At 33.4% G+C, this 26,018-nt stretch overlaps 1 protein-coding gene across 6 annotated transcripts in view; it reads left to right on the top strand.

Annotated features, from left to right (window-relative positions):
• Window positions 1–26,018, top strand: part of LOC122571143 (neurotrimin-like) — a 295,840-nt gene that overhangs the window by 238,274 nt on the left and 31,548 nt on the right. For all 6 annotated transcript variants that reach the window (XM_043734518.1, XM_043734517.1, XM_043734520.1 and 3 more), the window contains 3 exons: window positions 12,662–12,765; window positions 19,474–19,681; window positions 21,404–21,559. In XM_043734518.1, coding sequence (XP_043590453.1) covers window positions 12,662–12,765; window positions 19,474–19,681; window positions 21,404–21,559 — 468 coding nt within the window. The remainder of the gene's footprint in view (window positions 1–12,661; window positions 12,766–19,473; window positions 19,682–21,403; window positions 21,560–26,018) is intronic.

The raw sequence follows: 26,018 nt of genomic DNA on the forward strand, positions 1-26,018 counted from the left end.
CAATAAGAATGGAATGTCACATTACAATAAAATATAGCGCTCAAAATAACTAGAGGATTTTCTGTGTCAAGCCAATTTTTATATCTACTTCTTATATATGCAAATTGTTGTTAAATAATCGTGTTAAAATTAATCTTTATCACAGTATAATACGAGTAATGCATCAATATATCAAACCTACAGTTTTGTTAGCGTAACAGAATAATTCGCAATAGTGATTTTCTAATTATTTTGAGCAATGTATTTAAATGAAACATAAACATTTTTACTTTTTACGTTACAAAGCAAAATAATTCAAAATCTTTAACACAGATTTTAACATTTATCCTAAATTAAGACTAACCATTTTTCACAATTTCCACGCGAAATTACTTAAAAATAATAACACAAATCGTCGTCCAAATCGTCCAATACCTTATTTAAAAAGATCCATTCTTACCACGAGAGGTAGCACATTATTTATTCGTGGCCGTGGAAGAATCTGTGGGATAGATACGGTCTCGTTGAATGGCGGGGAATTTGTGGGAATGACAGTTGGTAGGGAACGTTGAATAGTTAGTAAACGTTAAGTACAGAGCGGTGTATCGGCGCGCAGAGTACGTACGTATCGGATTCTACGTTTCGAAGCTCTGCCCCTCAATCTCCTCTGGATATCACATTTAAATGCCACTTATTTACTAGCTGGCTAAAGTGACAAGTCCTGTTACTCCTGCGGTGAAGAACACGCCGTTCTCGTTTCCTTTAGCCTCGCTCTAAAGCTTCACTTTCTGCCGCTATTATCCCCTGTTCGCTCTTCCCGATGAGTTTCCGTTTCCCTATGGCTGTTCCACTTACAAATCGCGGTCGGCCCGGGGAAATTGAATTAGACTTAACGCTCATAATTGTCTGTCGATGGCCTTTCCTTCGCTTAACCTAATGGTTTCTATTTTCTAAAATTCTATGAGCCTTTCTCTCGATACAGGATAATTATAACAGAAATAACAATTTCCTTTGCTAATTAATGATAAATGGATGATAAATTATCGTGAATTGTAGATATTAGTCAGAAGAATTAAACTCCTCTGTAGACGATGCTCTGGATGAGATTGAAGCAACATGTAAAGGTTCAATGAAGATTTAGAGAACAGTGAGGAATATTCATTAATGATAAAAATTCTTTGATCTAACTGTAGGTGGAAATAATTAGGGATCAATAAGAACTTGGTTAGCTGAAACTGAATATTCGGATGGAAAGTAATAGATATTTTAAACACGTAGGGTAGAGGTGGAGAATTTCCTCAAATAAAGGAAGTATGTAAAATAATAAATAATAATAAATGATTAAGTACATAAAAATCTATGTCGAATCTTCAAAAAATAGTATTAAAATTGGTTCCTACAAAATTTAAATAATTAATACCGATTAATTTGTAACAAGAATTTACATATTCATTCCACAAAAATTACTTTCCCGCTGAAAGATTCAAATTCCCCTCTGGTCAAATATCCACTATCAATCTTTCGAGCCCTAATATAATACTACATAATTTATCGCATAAACAATAAATAAATTCTACTGTATAGGAAAAGATATTTAAAGAATTCACTTAGAGTTTCCACAGAATAATAATAAAATTCATTCGTAAAATATATATAGATAGACCAGAGCAATTCGTCGTTGTTGTCAGCCATTCGGTGTCAGCGGTTTAAAGGGATGGCCGATATACACCGCAAAACATCCCCCATCGGTGAGCCACACGGACTGTCTCTAGAACGCTTTTAGAAATAATGAGGACCGGTCCTCTCTTTCTTCCACTTTCTTTTCCTCTCCCCTATTCTCTTTTTATCTGGCCTCCCTCGCTTCGTTGGGCTTTCATTTATTGCCTGATTTATCGCTGGCCGTGCCGCGCTGCGAATATATTTTATCTCCGTCGAATTTGATCCTGAAATACGGCGACGCGGCCAGAAATAGTCGAGACTTCGCCCTCCAACGACGTAGATTTATGCAAAGATCCTTAAACCCGCTACGTTCGCGAAGAATTATCAATATGCAATTAGCATCGGACCTCTTATCGCGTTGATTTTAATGAACTTCCGGTTCATTTGCTTCGCAGACTGACTTTACGATGCGTATCAGGGAGACGTTTTGCCTTGGCGAAAACGAGGAACGACGCTAACGAACTGGCTAAGATCACTGAACTACATTGTTCTTAAGTTGAAATCGTTCCTTGTGCTAAGATAAAATTCGGACAAAAATTATTTTACGGAAGTTCTTTTAGGATATTTGGGAGGAAAAGAATATTTCTGGCTGCTACTTTCAATGGATCGGGTTACACCAATTTGGATGTACAAATTTCTGGATGTCTGGCGGAATAAGACTTCTCACTGTTACATCACTTGATTAAAAATCGTAGGAACATAGGTATACATTTGATTCTTAAATTAGTAGATGTTACTAACTTACTATCGTGCTAGAGTAACATATGTTATTCTTCTTGCAAGATTACACTAATAATGTAACTTCAATGGTCCAAGAACATCCGTAATGGTTTCATTGAAGTTCATGAAACAACACATTCGTTCGAATTAGCGGATTCAATCGGCACGAATATTCACTTAATCATACCCTAACCACGTTTCAATGAATGAACTTTCACATAACAGATATTCTATCGTAATTGAAAACCAACTGATAATATAAGTTGAACTGAACACGTTGTACACGTAAGGTGATCAATACACGATTAATGTAAAGTTAGCGTATAACTTTCAAGCAAGCCGTACTAAGTTGGAACACGGGAAAGTATCTTCGGCGGCGTTGTCATAATCTTTTCGACAGTCTCGACCTTATTCAGGAACATAAAGTGGCAAGTAAGAGGAAGCTCATGACTTTCATAAGCCTTTGTACGTCTTCCTGTGTAGAAGCAGTCACGCGTGCGACGTCGCAACTTGTTAAAATTCCATCGTGATTTCGAACTGTTGTTGGTAGCCCATATGACGATAGCTGGTACTGGAAGGAAAACCGAAAGAAACGTTGCCAGCGGGCCGGATAATCTCACGGCACGGATTATTGAGCACGTTCGGCGGCAAGTTCCTTTCCGTTTGCCTCGGATAAACCAATAAACTCTAACTTCATTTAAGGTAAACCCTTACGAGCTTCATGCCCGGTGCTATTCGACTTGCCCCGGTGATTCTGCTCGTTCGAAAATCCTCGTTCCACCCCGTTCAACGAGCCGATTAAAACTTTCTTTCCACTGTAAAGAACTTTTGTATCCATATTCCCGCGAACCTCGAATGTTCCCGACCTCGAACGCTATTATCGACCGCGGTTGCCTTTCGTTCAGCTACTTTCCTATTTATACAACATACTTTCTCCGGCTAACCAGCTGCATTATAAATCTCCAACTACCTAACCACTTTGTGTGTACAGCGTGGAGACGTAGAGGTAGAAACATCTACAAGAAGGGCGGCGAACAAGAACAGAGGGAACTCACGAATGTAACGTCTTTCTTTCGACAATACCTCTGTATAAATAATCGATCTCCGAACGTAGCTTTCGACAGATCGGTAACTAGCTCTCCAAGGTTTTTCTTTAATGCAATCAATTTGATATAAAATCGCGGGCTCGTTTCCGCGATACAGAATCGAGAATTCTCTCTACGCAGGGGGAATGGTAAAGGCTGTAAAGTTCGTCATTGCCGATTCAAGAATGTTCTTCGTGGTTCCGTTTGAATATCGTACGCGGGTCTTAACCGTTTTTCGAACGTTTTCTCGTCTACCGAGCACTCAAACGTTTTGGGCAATGGGAGAGCGGAAGAAGTTTCTCAACCGTTCGCTGAGAATTGCGCATAGAACAATCGACAGTGTTATCTCGCGGAAAATCTCGCTCCATCGAAATACTCAGTGAGAATGGTTGATTCGACTGGTAACCTCCTCCTCTCTGGTTACGCGGTTCCAAGAGACAGTTTCCAGGGGCGCTGGCCCGATTCGTCTGCACGGTCTGCAGTTCATTGCTGAGCATGAATAAAACCACTCGGCGAACGGCGCAATTCCACGGATAAAATTTTACAGGATCCTGTAAAACTTTATGTAACAATCGATTGCTAAAAGTTTTCCTTCGGATTCTTTAGTTTCTCTGTGGTTTTTGGGAGGGACATTTAGGAGAAGCGTTAGCCTGGATTCAAGTATTTAGTTCGTTGTTTTCTATCTTATATGTACCTTAGGTTTGCGTATCAGATTTTGCAAGAATTATAAATAGTACGTTACAAATTCATCTGTATAAAAATATACGTATAGTATACTTTATATATTTATATTGTATATTTTTATTTACATTGTATTTTTTTTGTATTTTGTATTTTATTTGTATATTGTATTTTTTAAAATTCCAATCTATCTCTACATTTATTTTTGAAGCATTGACCCTCTAGAGAATTTTAAACATACATTAATATATGTATTAAATTTTCAATATGTTCATGTGTTGTATAATGTTCAATATGTAGATTTATTTCCCCAGTCGCTAATCCTTTTCACGATAAAATTACAATGACAAGTTGGTAATAACAACGAATAGAAGAATCGAGATAAAACGAAGCCTGAAGTATTTTTCGTAACTAACAGCAAAATAAGATAAATCTGTCTAACGAGTGTGGTAAAGTGCTTCAATCTTTTCAAAATTTCAGCGGAGCGTTGCACGCTCGTGGAATGTCGTAAGGAAGAAAGTTTTCGTACACGAGCGTTACGTAGTCGACGAAAAAGCGACGAAGGAAAGCTTTGCCAATTACGAACTCTGTTTTCTCCCTTTTTTCCTCCAGCCTCGGAATATTCTGACTAACGACCACTGTCTAATAGACACTGATGCTGACAAGAAAAATTGTACAAACAGCCGAACCAGGGATCACTTTTTAGCCAGGAGACTTTTTCGAAGTGCCTGTCGTGGTTTCAGGGAGATGGCCAGGATTGATGAGGTGCACTGAGAAAATATTCTTTTCGCACTCCAAGTGGTAGACAACTTAGCCGTAGACGTTGCATCCTTCAAAGGAACGAGATCTTTAATTTTCTGTAATGACAAAGTGAACGTTCAAAGTGTCTTTAAATGCAGACGCTGAAGAAATCGAATTCAATATATTTCCCGGTAGAATGAAAAGACGTCTTTGAGCAAACGGCGTGCCGTATAATTGATAATAAGTATAAAGGAGTAGCTGTAATTTTCTTTTTCATAATTCGAACGAACGCTTGGTTTTATAGAATGGTGTGTTAACTATCGTCCGGAAAATTTCATTTATTATTCCATGGAAATTGTGTAGTTCTGGGCATTTCGCAACTTTAAATGGTCTTTAACATTAGTTTGGTAGGTTATGAAATATTTTGTTCTCCCTTTTTTTATTCAGGCTTGAATATTCTTTATATAGAATTATTAATAATATTCTTGCTAACTTTTATACAGAAATCCGTTTATTTTCCTTTGATACATTTTCTTTTGTATAATTTAATACCATCTACAGCTGCAGGTATTATTCACATGGGACGTTGGAGAACAATTTCCTTTGAGAAGGAAGACAATATTAATTAAACGTAACATTTACAGCGAAGTAATCAATTAACTGTAAATATTACTTACAAACTTTTATCATTCGTGGCGCAATTATTTCTCTGAATTTTCAGTTCATCGATTTTTAATATTATTTCTCGACAGTCTTGTTGCAGTGTAACTGTATCCATTTTTATTATAAAATGGTGTAATAGTAGTACGAATATAACGAAGAAAATGGGGAAAAAGATACGAAGTTCGACAAGTAGAAAATTAGAGAATTGGGAAACTAAAAACCTCAGGTAGAAAACTAGTAAGGAAATAGGAGTATTCGTTCTGGTCCTTCAAGTACTCGGAACTTCAACCAGCGCAATCAGAGATCGTAACAATGACGTATTATATCCCGCATTCCTCATTATTCTCCCTCGAATACGAGAAAGGGAATCTCCTCTACCTTTTACGGTATCCACAATCACGGAGTAAAAGCATATCGAGACAAAGCACGTACATCGATCCACGAATCGATAGCAATATCGTCCTTGTTGCTATGCTTCGAAAATGAACGTTTCACCACTGCGTCTAGACAAAGATTATTCGAATTAAATTATTTCAGATATGTCATATTAAAATCGTACATCACAAAATTTAAATCGCATAAAACTACGAAAATAATCCTAATAGAATTGTTGGAATTGTTGTTGTTTTAGAAACAAGACTTTTGGGAAAAATTCAAAAAAGTTTTCTGGCGTAGTAATATAATTTTATATTTTTTAAATTTTACTTGAGCAATTTAATGAACTAATAATAAAATAACAAACACTAAAGAATAACATTAGTAGCGTACTTTAAATCTATCTATAATTATCGAAGAATAAACTCTAAATAAATATTAAATACGTTATTCGTAAGCAGACGACAATTATTCATGGATTTGTACTTTATACAGCAGTTTCTAGATGTGTCACGTGAGAAATATTCGTATACATATTATTCCAAGTAACTTTCCTCATTAACCGCTGTTCGAAGCATTTTACGTTAACATGTTAAACTATGATTTCTAAAAAGTTGACATTTTTTACTGAAAGCGAATCGTTTCTGTAATAACGTGTGTATGTATATATATATACGCAAAGAAGAAAATTTCTAACATCTCTTAATATATTTTTCACGATTAATTCAATCGAAACTTATACAGTTTTCAGACGCTCGATTCCAACAATATTCAGTCATAACAAAACTCAGGGTTCTATCATGAATTATGAATTTTCAGTGACCTCGCGAACGTTCTACTTCTACTTAGTATCGTAATGTAGAAGTTGAAATATACCTGTTCTCAGAAACGAATGAATCATTATGCACTTGGTACATTAAAATTTTTTATCCTTATCCCGGTATCAATGTTATCAAATATTAATAAATCACCCAATGAGAAAATTCGAAAAGAAATGTGAGAAACGACTCGCTACGTGTAAATATACGTATTTGATAGTAAACCCAAAAAGATTAATATGAAACCTACAGAGCAACTAATATCACGATAACCAATATTTTCAAGATAATCGCGTAACTACAGCATACATTTAGTTCCTAAATCGAATTAGGAAGCAGTTTAAATAATGTCAAACTACTTAACATCGTATTGAATTTTAAAATTGCTTTCCTATGAAATACAGAAAGCATGACTTGTCGTATTTCTCTCCAGTAGTTCCATTCATATAATAGTCCATAAAGAAATTAATTGCGAAGATATTTCTGATACAGAAAAACCCATATCCTGCCTGAGAAGATAAAATGTAATTTCACTAGCAGCGAAAGTGTTAGCAGGCTGTGTTATTAGATCGTGGGCGGCGATTACGCGTCGCCGTCGCGGCTATCGTCGAGCTATTCTACTTATTCCACTGCGCGACATGTCACAGCCGCCATTCGTTGGACGAGCATCGTTCCAAAGCCATAACCGTGGAATATAGCGTGCGTGTATACAGATTTAGCTTAATCACAGTCTGTTAATCAGCTTGATAACAACTTGCAGGAAACGTGCTTACGAATTCTGGTCGCCACAGGCAATTCCCCGGCGTACAATCATTAACGGTATTGTCCGTCGATGGAAGATGTCGTTGCACGCGCGTTAATTATCCTTTTTGGCACGAAACAAGGATTACCAGAGGAGGATATAATGAAGTCTTGGCAAATTCACGTGCCAAAAATATCAAATTCATAGGTGGCTATGTCTAATTAATCCGTCGTCTGTTCGAAAGTATTCATCCAGGAATATCTGCGTGGTTGCACGTTTGTCGCGAATTTTCATTCAACCACGTTCTCATTTCAATATAATAATATAATTCCTCCATCCGTTCTGTCACTTTCCTCGTTCTCTGGTCTCGCTGCTACCTCCTTCGCGAATACGTTGAATACTCGCTTTGCATCGCTTAGCGAGCGTATTGCTCGAGTTTCAGCGTGGAATCGACTTCATCCGAGATATTATTAAAAACGACGCGCATTCAAGATTTTCATTAAAGCTGTCATGTTTCGTGTTAACAAACGATCGCCAAGTAACGCAGAGTTAGAGGGATTTTGCTTATTATCTATACCTTGTTGCATACGTGTATAGGTGTATTCTTGTATAGGTTTTTCTTTGATTTTATATCAAATTCCCTTTGAAATATCGTTTAATTTAGAATCTGAGCTAGTTTATCAGTAAGTATTTGATGGTGATTTTAATTCTAGGATATACATGATAATCTCAATGTCCTTTTAACACGAACAAAAATTTTTCACCTTTTGCAGATTTTGTATTTTTATTTAGGATGAAATTGTTGAACTGCTTAAATCGTTCAAGTCGTTCGATTCAGTCGTACTCTGTAACCTCTTAAGATTGTATAATAATAAATAATGTTACCACGGTACCACTTCATCATAGCACTTCGTAAATTGTTCATTACTTACTATACTTATTAATTTATCATAATATGAATGTTACTAACATGATGAATTTGGACAGTATTTAGTTCATTGTCTAGAAAGATAATAAGCGTACGTATCTAATAAAATGTACAAGATCTACATTTTTGAAATTGCACTGCCAGCAACAATTTTGCTAAAAAATAGTGTGAAGCTGGAAGTGCGGCACTTGTCTTAATTAACTCGTTACAAAAGCAGAGTACCGCTTTATTACCGCAATCTTGTAACACTCTTCCTTCTATATAGTGTACACTAGTGTACGTTATAAAATTGTAACTTTATTATTCAGTCCTGTAGGTAAAGATACTAAGGGATTTAACGACTTCTTTTAGCTAGAGAACGCTGTAATATTCGCGCGTTTAACTAAACTGTAGATTTTTGCATTTATATTTATCCGTTATAATATTTAGTAGCTAAAAGAAATTTCTGGCGTGGTGCTAATTTCTTTTAGTTATGATCACAAAAATTTAAATCTGTATAAATAACCGCAGTCTACTCACAATTAATGGACAAAAGACAAGTCTAGAAAAAAGATTTTACTTTCATAATAAATCATATCAACGGATAAATACAATTTGATTTCCATCATTTCGAAAGTATCGAATGATCACGTGCTTTTACTTACAATTTATTATGGGCTGTAATTTTCATTAAACGTTTCGAACTGCGGTTTAGCTTCTTGCTGATATATAATAGCATAGAAATGTTAATAGCAGACTGAGCTCGTCGCTTTTGCATAAACCTTTGTGTCGTTTCAATTTAATATAATGTAGTGACTGATTAAATTAGAAATAATGGCTATGGCTTTATTATACTCTGTTTTCGTTGCACATGCTAGTGTATTTCACGTACTAACGGTTGAGTATTATTGAAATAATTACATAACCCACGTATTTCCAACGTTTCCTTTAACGTTTCTCCAAGTAAAAGTATCTTCTATTATTGCGGAAAATTGGGACTAATAGAAGGTTGTACTTTGATGAAACCAAAATTACATTCTGAGTTACAAAATCCGGATTTACAGATTTATAAATTGTAAGTCTTATTTGAATACATTAAGAGATCATACTTATACTTTGATATTCGTGTAAATCATATAACTTTTAATATTAAATGTCTAGTTTCTATGTGTTTATAGTTACACTGATATTGATGAACACCATCTCATATAATTCCCTTGATAGTCATTAATCCAACTCAAACAGGTCATCTTCCTAAGTAGTTTGCTCGTAAACTATAGTTCTAAGCTGTAGTTAATAACCAATCCATAACGATAACAGTGTCAGTAATAATTAAGACAAGGGTCTAAAGACCTACCTCCTCTAATATTTAGTGTCTCTCATTGAAAATTTGCATATATTAAAGATATTTAGTCCAAAATTCCAGAAACGTTTACATATATCTTTCCATTTTCTTGCATTTTGTGCATTAACGTTTACAATCGTTCCAGTAATTTGAAAAATTAACGAAATTAAATAATTTAGATAAGAACAGTATTAATTATTTTAAGAAAAAGTTAACAAAAAGTAAACAGCCGACGTTATTAACTCATTGACAAGGAATAATTAAATACGGTTAGAATATTTCAACATTTTAATTATCTTTTGATATATAATACATGGATTTTATTTAAATGGAAAATTTTTCCTCCTTGGCAAATATTTCTACGGAATTAAACTCTCATATGTCATATTAATCTATAAAATACGTATAATTAGCGTAATTAAAACTTAGATCCGGTATAAATGTTCAATGTTAGAATGCCTCTACTAAATTTAAAGAAATGGAACTTTCATCCTCCTGTCATTTTCCTAGCTATACAAACGTACATATATTTTGGATGAAAAATTATTTCCAACCCTGCCCACAGCCAAATGCACACGTGTATGAGATTACAAATGAACTTGTTCATCTCGCGAGATTGGAAGAACTCATAGCGTATCCTATATGCGTGAAAACGTATGCACACTCCTATACCGGCCGAAAGCAAGCCTACGAAACACCAATGGCCAGATTGATGAATTGAAATATCGATTTGAAGTCTCAATGGTCCTGCATTGTACCAGACAGAACGGAAAACCTGTTGATTTTATGAAGAATACCCTCGAAGGAATAGCAAATTCGATGGTGCTTCATTTTCGTTCATTTGAAAGCTCAGTTTATTATTTAAAAAAGAGAGAAAATCACAGTTGATTGAATTAATAAAACAAAAAGGTACTTTTCATTCAGATTCCAAATTTTTTCTACGCAATTGTGGCGATTGTTCTAATTATTAAAGTTACTTGAAATTGGTTATTGAGAAGTTCTTTCTTCTTAAACTTTAAAGTTCAATGGCTGCTACTTACGGTTAAAATACTGAAAAGTTCTCATGCCTACCAACGGCTCTACCGTATTATACAACTGTTTATTCAGTCAAATGTTCGTCGGAATTTATCCAATAGAAATAAACATTTATGAAAAGAAATTGAAAAGTGAAATTTCCTTTGATTTACCAACAAACCGAGCTCACTTTTAGAGGATTAAAAACGGAAAGACATTCTGGATCTTTGATCTTTGCATTGCAGAAATATTTACAATCACGTTTTCATGAATAAATACATTGAGGAAATTATTGTTAAAATCTTGAAAATAATCTTTGACATCGAATCTTCTAACGAAGTCAGTATCGATCTAACAAGTAGATAATATCAATTCTCGCATTAAGGCAGCTTACTTCGAGCTAAAATCGCCTCTGTTTAAATTATAATGATGCCATTTACAAGCTATGTTATCGCTGAAAGAACACCACAAGCAAGATGAGAATTCGTTACAATTTCCATAAACACCTGTATTACATAAATTAAACGAATTTTTTCGTTTTCTTTTTGGCCTGCATTCGCGTTGCAGGTGTCATAATTAACGCGGTGGACCGCGGTATAATAAAGTATGACAGACATAATTAACGGCGTTCCTCATTTCGTGCTGCCGCATGCTGGTTTGAAAAGAGCTGAAAGTGACCCGTTCTTATCCCTTCTCACTGTTTTTTTCCCTTTTTTCCGCCCTTTCCTCTTCTCATCCCGTTCATTCTCGTTTCACTCTGTCTCCCTCGATTTCTCGTTCTCCATGGGTTCTTTGAGGCCATAAATAATTCAGGTACTTGGGACGTCGTAAAGACATTAACGAAGGTAAAAGCTTTTAAGGGCGAACCCCGGTTGTATCCTGAACTCGTTATGCGGCTCTTAAGATAATAACTCGCAATCTCTGCTCACCAGTTCATTGTCCAACGATACACGGTATTTAGGTTCGACTCGATACCATTTGTTCATAATTGATCCCCTTCGTAACGTGATTCGTTTCGTATATGACGAAGTGGAAATCAGTCAATCGTGTAAGATTTTGACAATTGAATTCACACAGTCACGTATTTTAACTTTTAAATGTACTTTTAGTTTTATAATTGATTAAGTTATAAATTTATTATCTGTCACACGTTTTCATGAACTGAAATAGATTACTATTTTATGAGAATTAACATTGGACTGGTTTACATCATTCTGATCATCAATCTTTTGTCGTTAATAGAGTGCTATGTATTGGTCTACTATACAAGAACGTTTTGCATACTCATTACAAGATATGATTTTATTTTGTGCGGTTACATTGTTCTAATAATTATGCATATTCTAATGATTGCATCAAATAATGGTAAATTTTCAATGGGCAAATTTGTGGAGTTTTCGTGTACGAATTATTATAAAATTTGAATATTTTTGAAAACTGCTATGTCGTTAGTCGTGCAAATATTTATGGGCTAAGTAATAGGAAATTTTGCTTCTCATAATATAAAAATATTTTCGCGTAATAAAATTTTATATACGTAGAACGTGGTATAAATGCGTAACATGTATACATAAAATGTTAAATGAAACACTGGTGCAACTTTGACACGCGCTTATTTTCGTTTACTAAATATTAAATGCAGTAGATACATTCGTATGTAATTATACCTACTTTGTACTCTTACAAGTAATGCATAGTAAATAAGTAATTTTCAAAATAACAAGCAACGTTAACATATGAGAGTAAAAGTAGATTGAACAAGTAATAAATAAATAGTTAAATAAAAATTGCTTCCTTTCAATATGAATATCAAAATTATAAAAATCAAAATTAAATTTTTAAAGATGAAAATTTTTAAAATTTATTTTCCAGACTCAGACCTGCCCAGGTTCGCTGAAGAAATTCAGAACGTGACCGTAAGCAAAGGTCGAGATGCTTTGTTAGCCTGTATAGTGGACAATCTACGAACCTATAAGGTAGGAAAAGAAATTACCTATAATTTTTTACATAGAAATAAAATTATGATTATAAGTTAAACAAAATTTGAGACAATGGCACATGACATCAAGTCCTCAAATTTATTTTTAACCATTATTAATTGATATTATCGAGCCACAAGTTACTACGGTATATTTTAGGGTACTTAATTTTATTTTCTAGCCCTTATTTTGTATGACAAAGATTTTTAAGCCTTTGGACAGCATATATGATTATCTGAAATTAATTTTATTAAAAATACATACATTTATCTTTTAGTTAATTAATAACATAGTATCGAATGTAAAAACATTAATAGTTTTATCACATAAAATGTAGAATTTAAAATAAAGGAAAAATCTTTAAAATTATGTAACCTAATTTAAATTATTGTAGTAACTTGTAACTCAGAAGTTGAGGATTAACGATTACATTTTGAAATTAACAATGAAGTGAGGGTAATAGTTAACTAAATCTCAATTAATGGAACTATCCACATTTATTAAAAAAATGTGAGAAATTACGATGTTAATCTGTTTAGTACCTACATTTTAAATATCACGTTTAGGGAAATCTTTCAACCATCCATTTCCGAAATTACGTGCTCTATTTTCCGAATAAAAAATTACGTTTGATGAACGTGAATTCTAAAAAAAAAAATTGTAAAATAGTTTCATTATGGATGGTAATTATGATAGTATTAATTTTCGTTTAACATTTTTGCGAAAAGAACAAAATAGAAAGATATAACTTTCATGTATTAAATAAAACGCATTATGATAAAATTAGCCTGTGGCGATTCATAATCACTAAAATTGTATGCCCCAATATAAACTCAACGAATGAAAGAAAATTTCTCCACGCGTTGTCATATCGTCTCAATGTTTTGCTTGCATAATGCAGCAATTCTATGAGGTGATTCATGGAAACGTGATAGAAATTAAAGAAAACTGTAGGATGAATATTTTATGTTTGCAAAAGTTCACTGTTAATGTTTCAAAATTATCGTATACAACCATACTAAATTAAAATACATATTATAGTATTCATGATAAGAAATAATTATTAATAGCAACACGCTGGTCTAAAACTCTGAATTCTGCAATTATTGTAATCTCGATGCTCTTAACCATAAATGAAGTTAATTTACACCAATGGATTCGTATCCATTGATATGAATTTATATTATACATACAGAATGAGCTAATCTGATTTAATTAAACAATAGAATTTTGTAGCAGAATAACACATTTTACAAAATTTTGTAAATATATGTTTTTTGAAGTAAATACAACTTGTACGGCAGATCAAATACGCATGAACACCTTACATGTAAAGCAAATGAGAAAAGTATACAATCATATTTATTTCGTGGCCAGGATCAGCAGCACGTCACTCAACTCAATCTATAAACTTGTCACGTTGTCTCCCATCTAATTCTTCGTCCTATATCCTTTCCTCATACGTACAGACGAAAGCCGCATACAAGTCGTCGAATAAACTAAATAAATTCTACACGATGAAAGTGAAAGTACAACTAGTGCTTTCTCGTGCTTTTCCAGAAATTCGAGACATCCGGTATAAAAATCGTAAATTCAAAATTTGTAAGTTTTACTTTTACCTCCATAAAAAAACGCCTGCGTTTTCTTATTATCTTATACTAGATTATACGCGTTACTAACGAGATTACTATTCGAAATCTAATTTCCAAAAGACTAATTTCAATATTATACGTATACGACATATTTAATATCGTAAAAGGTAATTTCAATCAATAGTTTGCTTCTTACATTCGTTGAATGTCCCTATCTATTTGTTTCGAGTCTTGTATCTATTTGTTTCATATCTGAAACATGTTGTATCGCTTTATAAGAAATTTTGGAAATTTTCGAATCAAAGCGACGCGACAACTTAGTCAGCTTGATACTTAGATGGCTTGATAACTGAGAGATTAGTAGTAAGTAGTACGATGACGATGCTAGTCAACTACGGAACTAGATGTAAGTAGAAGTAGCTTTCGTGTCCACAAACTGCTTATTCACTTTATTATGGATTTACGATATATCTATCGTTATTCAGACTAGAAATACCAGGATCCAATAGTTTATAGCGTTGTCAAAATTGTAATATTCTAATTTCCCATGAATCAATTTTTACGCTTTGATGATCAGTTATCTCATCTTTATTCTTTCTTTCTTTGGATTAGTCTGTATTTCCCATAGCCCAGAGAAAAAGTCCCTATTTGAAGAAATACACGTAATAATAATAATAATTTCACAATACCTAGGTATTTCAAATTATTCAATTACTGCTAAATATTTCGCGATCCATAGATGTATTCGAAACCTAAAATTTATATTTCTACACCACTAATTTCTCAAAACTCGTCCCTTGGTCAGTATTCGCCCCATAAACACTACTGACCTGACAAATCCATATACAAATAGGCCCCTCTACCCTATATCCGACCAAAAATCTTAGATCCACGAGCAAATAACCGTCTCGAGGAAGTCCGTTATTAAGCAAAGCTTTTTTACGCTCCGCTTGAGAATTTCGCACGCGAAGGCAAGGAACCCGAGCCCGTTTGGGTCCGGTGGTAATTCTAACCGTGACTCGCAACAACGTCAACTTCAGCCGGCTGGCTCGTTCGTTACGCCAATGGAAATACATCACGGATGGTGTCACGTTGAATTATTAAAGTAATATGGTAACGACGCCGGTTCACACGATTTCCCCTTAGCCGATGCGGTGTACTCTGTAACCGTAAAGTAGTATCACGCCTTGCACCACCATCCTCTGCCCCCTTCACAGAAGTTGATATTCCCCAGACGGGGCTACTGGGAACAGGAAACATGCTCCTCTGGAAAAATTATCGCTGGTCTGCTTCTTAACGCGTCTGGAATATCGTAATTCTGGACTCCAGGTATCAAGTGAATGAAAAATTTACGCAAACGTGCGCAGATCTGCTTGAAGGTAGAATGTTAGAAAGTTTCAATTATGATTCTTGTTGTAACTCCTTTTTTTTTTTAACAGGCAAATTAAATTTTTAGAGCGATTTAAAGCGTCTAATTGGAAATATGATATTTGGCTCGGATTACATGTCTATTATGAATTTTTAATTCACTTACGCTTTTTGGATTATTTTCGATCTAGTTGGCTCTAGTGTTAAAAGGAATAAGTGCTTTTCGGTGCTTTATTTAAAATAATAAATTTGTAGAACGGAAAATCATTTCATTATCGGTATACTTTTAAAGCATGTATTATTTTGGTGAAGAATGGTGTATTTTAATTGCAGATCATTTTTACTCTCTTTATCGTGTATTTACGTTAATTTACTTGTTAGCTTCTCATTCCATTGCTCCCAAACTTCGCACTTCCTACTGTGGATGTATTTCAATGTAGATGCGCATAATTATATCTAAAGTGAAGGTATTATGAAATGGAGATAGTAAAGTGTCGAATAGTACCATAGCGTTCATCCCCAAATAACCTTAAATGCTCAAAAGTTGCAGCACCTACTTTCCTAATAATTAAGTAATTACTCATTTTAGAGGATGTTCCAGCAGACTTTAGGATCCCGATGAGTTGTAACAGTCTAGCTGGTGGCGCATTATATAAATCACACTTAGTTTGAACGAAGTGCTCTCGTCGTACTTTATTTTCTATTAAATAACTTTGCATCATTTTGCATCTCATTTTTCAGTGAATATTAAGTCTTAAATTATTCTATATGTCTGTGTAATTATTTCGAGAAAAATTCTTAAATAGTTGATCGCTTTCTCATAGCAGGTACAAGTTAATTTTTAAATTCTAATTATCTTTCATTAAGGCTTCCACTTTTCAAAAAATGTATCATTAAGTTAATGTTTGAATCTATGTTTGCAAATTTATAATATGTTTTGTATCGTATTGATGAACTTTTCAACGTGATTTTTGTAGTAAATTCATAAAAATTTGACAATAACCGTTTATACAACATTTGCTTGATAAAGGATAAACACAAAAGTTTCCTTTAATATTACACAATAACTAATATGCAATTTTCCAAACTTGTTAGAAATAGAATTCTCGATGATCATCACCCGTCAATGTTTAATACAAAATTATGAAACAAGAATTATCTAGTTCTATCATCTAACTAAAAAGTATCTCATTTGAAATGTTAAGTCAACCTTTATGGTTTTCTTCAAGTATTAGCAAAAATCGAGTATCGTAATATGAAGATCTTTGAACTTTTAACGCATTTTCTATCCTCCCAAGAGATTTTAGTCACATAGAAGGCATAGCGATGAAGGAAAGAAAATGGGGTAGATTCTAAGCCTTCTTATACTTACCCCTCCATTCGGCGTATTCTGTGGAAGTTTCGAAGATCCACGAAAGATACGGAAAACAAGCCAGCCAGTATATTGGATTAAGCGGCCGATAAGAACGAAACGATGTTGCATAGGGTGTCCAAAGCTCCGCGAAGGGAAACATCACGGATCGAATGGATCGAAAATGTACGCGTGAACAATCCCACAAGCGAATTTATGCTATCGAACACTTTATTTCTCTTGACTTCGACTTTCCAGCTTATAATATTAATCAATAATTATATTATAAGAATAGATATATTGATGGAAAATATATTCTAAGAAAAAGATGGTGGAAAATTTTGGAAATATCTTCAGAATTTCGAATGATTTAAGAAAATCTATTTTAAACAGAAAAATACGTTTTTTCGAATCTTTTCCCCTTTTTCGAAATAATTTTATGATGCAAAATAAGGTAGAAAGTGTGAAATAATTAGATTCTATTAACTACTACGACTTTCTTAGTAACACGAAAACCTATAAAACATCGTGTTAAAGAAAACATGAACATTTTGCCATCGACCGCGGTATAATAGAAAACTTCGTTAATCTTTTCCATGGTTTTTTCCTTCTTCCGAAACAAGATTTCCTTTCAACGTATACAAGGTAAAAGATTTTTTCGATACGCCGCAGAAATTACGTTTAAGGAACATGCAAGGATATTTTGTCGCACGTAATATTTGTGAAACACGAGAGAAAGTAATGAGACACTTATAATATAAATATTATTTTATTCGGTTATTTTAAATACAGTTTATATTACAATGAATAATGCTTATTATTACAGGATATTGTATGTAGGAGTACTTTTATAATTAGAATTGATATTTATGCAAGAGTGTATAAATCACGCGCAAAAATATATCCGTTATGATAGTTTGTACTAATGTCTTCAAGTATACTAGTTAAAATATTTAACGAATTAAATTTATTCCATTAAATATTTGTTAATTTTATGCATATTTACATCCATTTTATAACATTCATATTTAATATAACAGGAAATTTAAGCGAGTGTTGACGTTCTTTACGTCTGGATTTGAAATAATTATCCTAGTTGGCATTATGTTGTTACGTAATCCCTGCGATGCTTCTCATACTAATCTCGTGTAACAAATCTCCATGTTGCCATTCCGCGAACACCCTCCGATTACGCTAAGCCTTTCCTGTGCATTTTCGCGAAGCATGTTTGATTATTAGAAGCTCCTTACGAAACGAGCGCAACGTGCGACGATATTAAGTAAATGACGTAATACACTTTTTATGTTCATTAGGTACAGTAATTTCCACGTTACATTTACAAAATAGAGAATTGGATTTAGAAAATGGACAACATTCTTTCAAAAGAACTTTAATTTAGGATTTGAATCACCTGGCTTGGCCACTAGTGGCTGACTGAAACTGTCTGTCTTTTATTTGTCAGAAAGAACAATTATAATACATTAATGAATGAGTATATAAAGAGATCGTTGGAAACTTTATGGGGTCAAGAAAAATGACTGAAAATGACGTTCAGATATCACTAGCTAGAAAATTTTTTAATAACCTAAGTAATTAAGCTGATATTCAAGTGACGAAGATAAATGGTTTTCCCTATAAAGTATGTATAACTTTCCACGAGTTTACTTCCACTACTTCCATTTTTCGCACAACATGCTCCCAGTGAAATGTTTGATGTTAAGTATTACATGAGTTCACTAGTTTTGAGCATTTGTCAAATCCTTAATTAAGTCTCTGCATAAATTTATCTTTATCGTTATTCTGAAAAAATGAAATATTTCGATCATACTCAATATCTTCAAAGACCTATGTTAATAACATTGATGAAAGGACAAACAATAAACAAATAAAACGATATTAACAGAATGTATGAACAATGTATGGATATTCATATTTATCGACTTTTGTATATGTATGTTAGTTCTATACTCCTTTTCCCTTATTCATATAAAACTCCGCATCAATTATCCTAAAATTTCATCAAACAGGAAACTAACACACATGTAGATATTATATTTTAATAGAATTGGGATATTGTACACTTTGGAATGTGATGAACGCAAATATAGTCTGTGAACCGCTGTACGTTAACCTTAATACTATTATTAATTAATAATAGTATTACTATTTATAAAATAATGCAAAATAATAAAACAAGTAACTCTTTGTATTTTATAGCATAATTCCATTTATGATAGCGTTACCCTTAATATTATTATAGGTTTCTTAAATAAACTGTGACAATCGTGCAAAAACATATAAGAAAATTTTCCGCTAATAATGTCCTTTCTCCTGTATGAACATTACGTTATCCTAAGCAAACTTCATACACGTGTCCACGTTTGTTTGTTTTAGGTGGCATGGGTGCGCGTCGATACACAGACAATCCTGTCCATCCACCATACCGTGATCACGCAAAACCCACGGATCTCATTGTCGTACAACGACCACCGAACATGGTACCTTCATATAAAAAAGGTTGAAGAAGTGGATCGTGGATGGTACATGTGTCAGGTGAACACAGATCCGATGAGAAGTCGACAGGGCTACCTGGAGGTTGTAGGTAAGCTCGTTACTACAGCTTGACGTTGCTAGAATTTATGATTCTTCTGAAATATTATTTTCTTGATTAAAAAATTTTTATTTTAAAGTAAACTTTCGTTTGGAAGGCAGAATAATCTCTATATGTGGAGGAAAAATAATATTACAACATATAAGGAAGGAAGGATCTACAAAAATATTTGATGCTTTTATCATTGTTATTATATTTCATTTTCTTATTCTCACTAGTAAAAATAATTATTCGCAAAACTTTTATTTCTAAACGGATATAAGCGTGAATTCCTGTGTTTTATTTGCAGTATGAATGGATTATTCTTCAACGATTGTTTTTAAAGCATAGCAGAAGCATAAAATGGTTTTAAATAGCTTTTCCAGAGAAAAAATATTATTCTATCAGGAAATGTATTTCCTAATAAAAAGTGATGTAAGAAAATAACTGATGATTCGTCAAAAGCTAAACATTTAAACACTGTAAAAGCAATTGGCAGCCAAGCATTAGTCAGCTCGATTCAGTTAGTCTTTGAAGCAATTAGGTTTCCAGTTAGTTGTTAAACTAGGTTAGATGTCATCAGGCTTCCAATATTCAATCAGCAACCGAAGTACTTACGTTTCTACAAGATTAGCGACAAATTAGCTGGAAGTTACACTTTCAGGGTGTTAACAATACTATCTATTATGTATCTTATAGTAAAAACTATAATTTAAAATGTACATTTTTCTAATTTTGAAATTTTTCTTGTACCATTTTTATGCGTATCTCTAGAACTGAAACTAATTTTATCAAAATTCTTTCAACTTAACATCGGATTCTTACGGTCAACATATAATATTTTTAATAACAATTTTCATATTTTAAAAACCTTGTGGTATCTGTAATTTCTGTGGATAATTATAGTAGTACTGCAAGATAAAATCGATGTTGGTCCTTTGATTTCTAATTTTCTAATTAACTTCTGTCAATTCAAGAGTCTAATTACTTTTAAGACGACAGTATGGATAGTATTAGACTAGGTCAGCATTTATAATCAAATTTTAAATATAACGAAACATTATGTCATATACATTTCTAATAGTAACGTATACTATATTCAATTTCCATGTAGCCAATTAAATCGATAAAAAAATATTTCTCGCAACCATATACTGTTTGAAATGTAACGAATGCAAAGCAGAATTTCCGCTCTTCTTTTCCAAACATGCAACTATGGTGTTCGTCACGTTTTGAATCACCGCTGTTGGATTGTCAAAAATGAGTTTTCCATAGTTATTGGCGCTGAATAAACTTTCATTAGAAAAATTTTTGAATATCTATTTTTTTTACCGAGAAAAGCACTAGTTTGAACTTTTCCTGTTTTCTGTTAAAAATATACACCATTTTTGTAGAATAATAAAAAAAAAATATAGCTCACTTTTCATAATTAGTATGCTCCCCAAATATATATAATTTTTTATATTATTTTAGAGAAAAGTATTACATACTTTCGTTTGAAAAAACTTCCGAATAATAAAACCTTTTTTCTAATGAAACCAAATAATTCAATGCGTTTATTCGTGCCTTATTAAGAATGTCGTTACGATGTAAAAGTCTGTGAAACATTGAAAGAAATTCTTTTAAATTAGTATTGATCCCGTGGATACACAGGTTAAGTATAAGAACTAGATCGCCGCGTGGAACATAAAAGACGATTATTCATTTGATTTCCACGTGTTTTCTCTATCGCAGTGCCGCCTTCCATTATCACGAAGGAAACGAGCACAGACATGGTCGTCCGCGAAGGCTCGAACGTGACGTTGACGTGTAAAGCTTCAGGCTATCCGGAACCTTACATCATGTGGCGCAGAGAAGATGGAAAGAACATAAACTACAACGGGGATAACGGTGAGTTTCTATCAATGGTTTCTTCCTAAATTTTACCACAATACAAATACGATAAATGCTTTTTTAGAAGAGAGACAAAAGCAATTTATTCATTTGAAGATTGAGTTCAGTTCAATATTTTAGATATCGCACATTACATTAAATTTTCCGTGGAAATAATCAAAACGTAAAAGATTATAATGATTCGCGAAATATTAATTGTCTCTTGTGAATTACATTTTTGATTGCGCAATTTTTGATCGAACGTAAAATGATTCACATTTTCTAGAAATAAAGAAAAACATTAAGTTTGATATATAAACGTTACATGAATTCGAAGGCATGATTGGATCGTACAAACTCGATAGAGTAGGAGATCAATACCATAGTCATTTATGAGAATTTGGAACGTAACGAGGATTAGGATCTCCACTTGAAGCCTTAGAAAATAGTGCATAGGGTTAATTAATTAAGACTTCTAAATTCACCTAATCTAAATTAGAAATCTGTGTTAGCGATAACGTGATTCTGAAGCTTCTCTAGTAAAAATTGACTGGGTATTTCTACGAATTATGCAAATAAGAAAGATTATGTTACAAATATCATGTGCAGTTGTGAAAATATGTGTGATGTTTGGATTTTTTTTTAATGATTACTGACGCCAAGAGGTGTGCGATTAATTATGTTTACAAAAACTGAACGTGTGAAAGTGTTATTATCATATCAGATGGATGACGGATTTCGCTAATGAGTCGATTGACATTTTCATTAATTACGCCCTGTATAATGATTCAGTCACGAAGGAATTGTTAATTTCTCGTCAGGGATTTATAATTTTCACGATAAAACGGGATCTAAATTCGATTCACACGAGGTATTCAGTAAATTGATGGCAAATAATTTAATACTTCACCAAATTGGCTTCGAATTGATGAAGTGCTAATATCACAGCCTTCTTTCGTCTATGAAAATCTCATTTGTCAATCTCTAGTACATTTTCATACTTAATATATAGAATATTAAAATTCAGACTTTATTTGTCCGTCTTTTATTCAATAATATTTTAAACTAGTAATTCTTTTGAATTATATTTAATTTCGTTAATATCATATTTGATACATTTCGTAATAACAACCATGCTAAATCTTCCTTAATATTTTAGAATGTTAGGACATAAATCTTAATTAAAATATATCTATTGATACAAAGTGACTATAATAATAAAAAAATAATTCATAAAATGAAGTATCAATTAGAGATTTAAATGATTAATTATTGCTAGGGCATTGGTTAGCAATATAATTATTCACGTATACGGTATGTCTGGCTCTTATTGTGAAACTCTGGTGTGAAATGTATTCAAGAGTTGATTCGTCGTTTCCGGATAGTTCTCAGTTCGACAATCGATAGCCGAACGGATACAGGTAACGCCGTTTCACACACGATATCGCTTTTTCGGATGCTACACAAAAAAGCAAACGACTAAAACGATCCTTCTTTTCTATGTCAAACTTGCCCGGAGTTTATATTCACTTTATCTGTATTCAGCTCCGGCATTTAGCTACCTATTTCGTTAAGTTCTCGATTTACCTTTCACAAAATATGTACGGGTATGCTTACAGAGTATGCCAGTCAAAATGAATTAAATATTTCTGTCTGAAATTATATCCTAGAAATTTCATTTAAACGAGATTCCTTTTAATGACGTGAGAAAACGAAATTAGATTTAATTTTACCGTAAATATTTAATTTATTGTCTTAAATTTAGTATCTTTAATTCGTATATATGAGAAATTAATTTTACAAAATATTATGAATAATATATGAAAATAACAAATCATTGCATTCTGAAAAGAGGATTAAGAATTGCATAATTAAAAAATAATACAAAGCTACGTCTCGTTCTACTATTTGAAACGGTGTATTTTGAAAAGTAAAGTTAATACCCTTTATGTATTGTTATTGAAAATTCATATTTGGTTTTGTTGTACTAAAATACCGACAATATGCAATGAATTCTTACAAAATATGGAATTTATAATTAAATTATGAAAACCCTGGCTTTACTTACAATCAAATATTTCAGTTATTATTAATAAATGAAAAATTATCCATCAGCCATTAATACAGAATAACCATGATGATCCCTTATTTACATTAGGCTAACATTTATATAATTTATTATATTTATTTATTCGAATTATATTCGAACATAATTAAAATAACATGCCATTATGAGGTACTGAACAATCAAACGCATACATATATCCATAGCATGTAAAATTGTAACATCTAAATTTACATGGCTGGTCTGACGTTTTTGTTGTAACAGGGGTATATACTTGATTGTCTCTAAATTATTATTTTGCTTCGAATGCTAGATTACATGGAAGAACGTGTTCAATGTACCACGTTTTGGGAGTTCCAGTTAGGATACGTTACGCTTCGGACAGCAACTGAAATTTGTGCTGTGTCGGGCAAACAGGCTGTTCCGGAATTTCACAAGCTAAATTGGTTTCAGAAATTGCAATTTCCAGATCTGTTATTAAATATCAATAGTAATGCAGTTATCGTTTGAGACTAAATATCGATACGTTAAGAATTCTCGTTAGGAAGCCAATAGAAATCCGAATCGTTTTAATCCACGTTTTACAACGTAAAAACTTCATACTTTTATGAAACACAGTTTAATAAAAGTATATATAACATATGCGTATGTATCGCGCGTCACCAAAAGCTTCTCGTTCAAAAGTCGTCTGAATGCAGAGCAGTTTTGACGGTGCTGTCGATAAGTCGGAAGCAACGGGCGTGCCATCCTTGGCTTAATCAATAAAATCCAACGAATCGATATAACCCGTGACGTAAGACTAACGAAAGTTTACCTCGTGGATATTCTTCGCACGAGGATACGTTTGATACGTTGAACATGGTAAATAATCGATCACCCTCTTATGATACGCGCGCTTCTAAAAATACCTATGCCTCTCAAGAACGCAACCTTCGTGGCGGAGGTCGCCTCGATCGATGCTAATTACTTTCTTAATTACTAATTATGAAGGGTATGAGAAGCGCGACAACGCTTCAACTTTCCACCTCTATCTGTCCTTTCCGTTTCGTATCGTCTCGTCCTTTTCTTCCCTGTACACGTACAGCCTCGTTTGCACGAACACACAGAGGGAAAAAGGCAGAGAATAAAAGAGAATGAGGGAGAGAGAAGTGGGCAAAGATGTACAGGATAGCGGGACGTCAGACAGTCTGTCGGTTCCAAAGGATTTTCTCAATATCGGATAAAGGCCGGATTTAATTTCTGCTCTAATTTAAATTTTCATTGCCCTCGAGGCATACTCGGGTTCAGACGCTCAGACGAGACTTTCGAAGCTTACGCCTCGCCCTAACTCCACCGTATAAACTGTCACTGATAAATATGTATGCGTCGAATCGTTGCGGCCCTGGATAAAAATGCTCCGTTGCATTATATCATCGCCTGTTCAACGGCCATTACCGATTCACACGGGGGATTAATGTAATTCGAAGGGAACGAGCAAGTGTTGTTGCGAATTTTGTTTAACGTTTATCGTTCCTCGAAGAATGTACTTTCGATTGGATGCAGTGTACAGGATGAAGTCTGTTAAATGTGGTTGGTGAATGCTCTTGAAAAAAGTTATTAGGAAGTCAGTCGATGGAAATGTTTTATTCAGTTTCATAGTTTACCTGAGTCTTTTTTTGCGTTGTTTATAATGGCGTTAACAACTTGCATAGTTTATTAGTATAATGATGTTTATACAACTTCATATTTTTTTTAATATCATTAAAAGATACTAGAATGTAGCAGACGATTCTTTTACTTGTCTACTACATATTATGACGAGTACGCTCTGTGCATTTTCCGCTTACAAATTTTCTATAAATACGTAAGAATCCGCAGTTTGTTTGTTGGGGATACAAGAAAATGAAAAGTTAAATGGGCTTATATTGTATTTTAAGTAACTTAAGGCTGGTTTCACACGAAGGTATATGTATTGCGAGTTGCGTATCGTGTGAGTGTCGCCATTTATTTTAATGATTCGTCTTCTCTTCATGCGAAAAGTATCGTTGCCAAGATACGTTGCCAAGTCTCTTATGATGGGTTTTACATTGAATGGTTGAACGTTTATTGCATTACAAGATAATGTACTATGTCCTTAGTGTAGTACTGTATAATTCGCTCTTGCAGATGTGGAGACGAACGAAATTTTTGTGTCTTATTCTAATTTTAAGAATTATGACTTGATCGTGTCATGTCAAAAAATGTGATACAATTTATGGTATATTTCGTAGAAATCATCTTTAACATGGCCACACCGTTTCGAATTTTCAAGCTATAAATTGAAGGTAATAAGTCTTTAATAAAAGAGATCGGAGAGATAGAATTTTTTAAAAATTCGCTTAATTACCATTTAAATATACATCGTTTTGTTTTAATATTCTGCACAATTTTCTT

The sequence above is a fragment of the Bombus pyrosoma genome, linkage group LG9 (genome assembly GCF_014825855.1).
Source record: "Bombus pyrosoma isolate SC7728 linkage group LG9, ASM1482585v1, whole genome shotgun sequence".
NCBI classification, from domain to species: domain Eukaryota; kingdom Metazoa; phylum Arthropoda; class Insecta; order Hymenoptera; family Apidae; genus Bombus; species Bombus pyrosoma.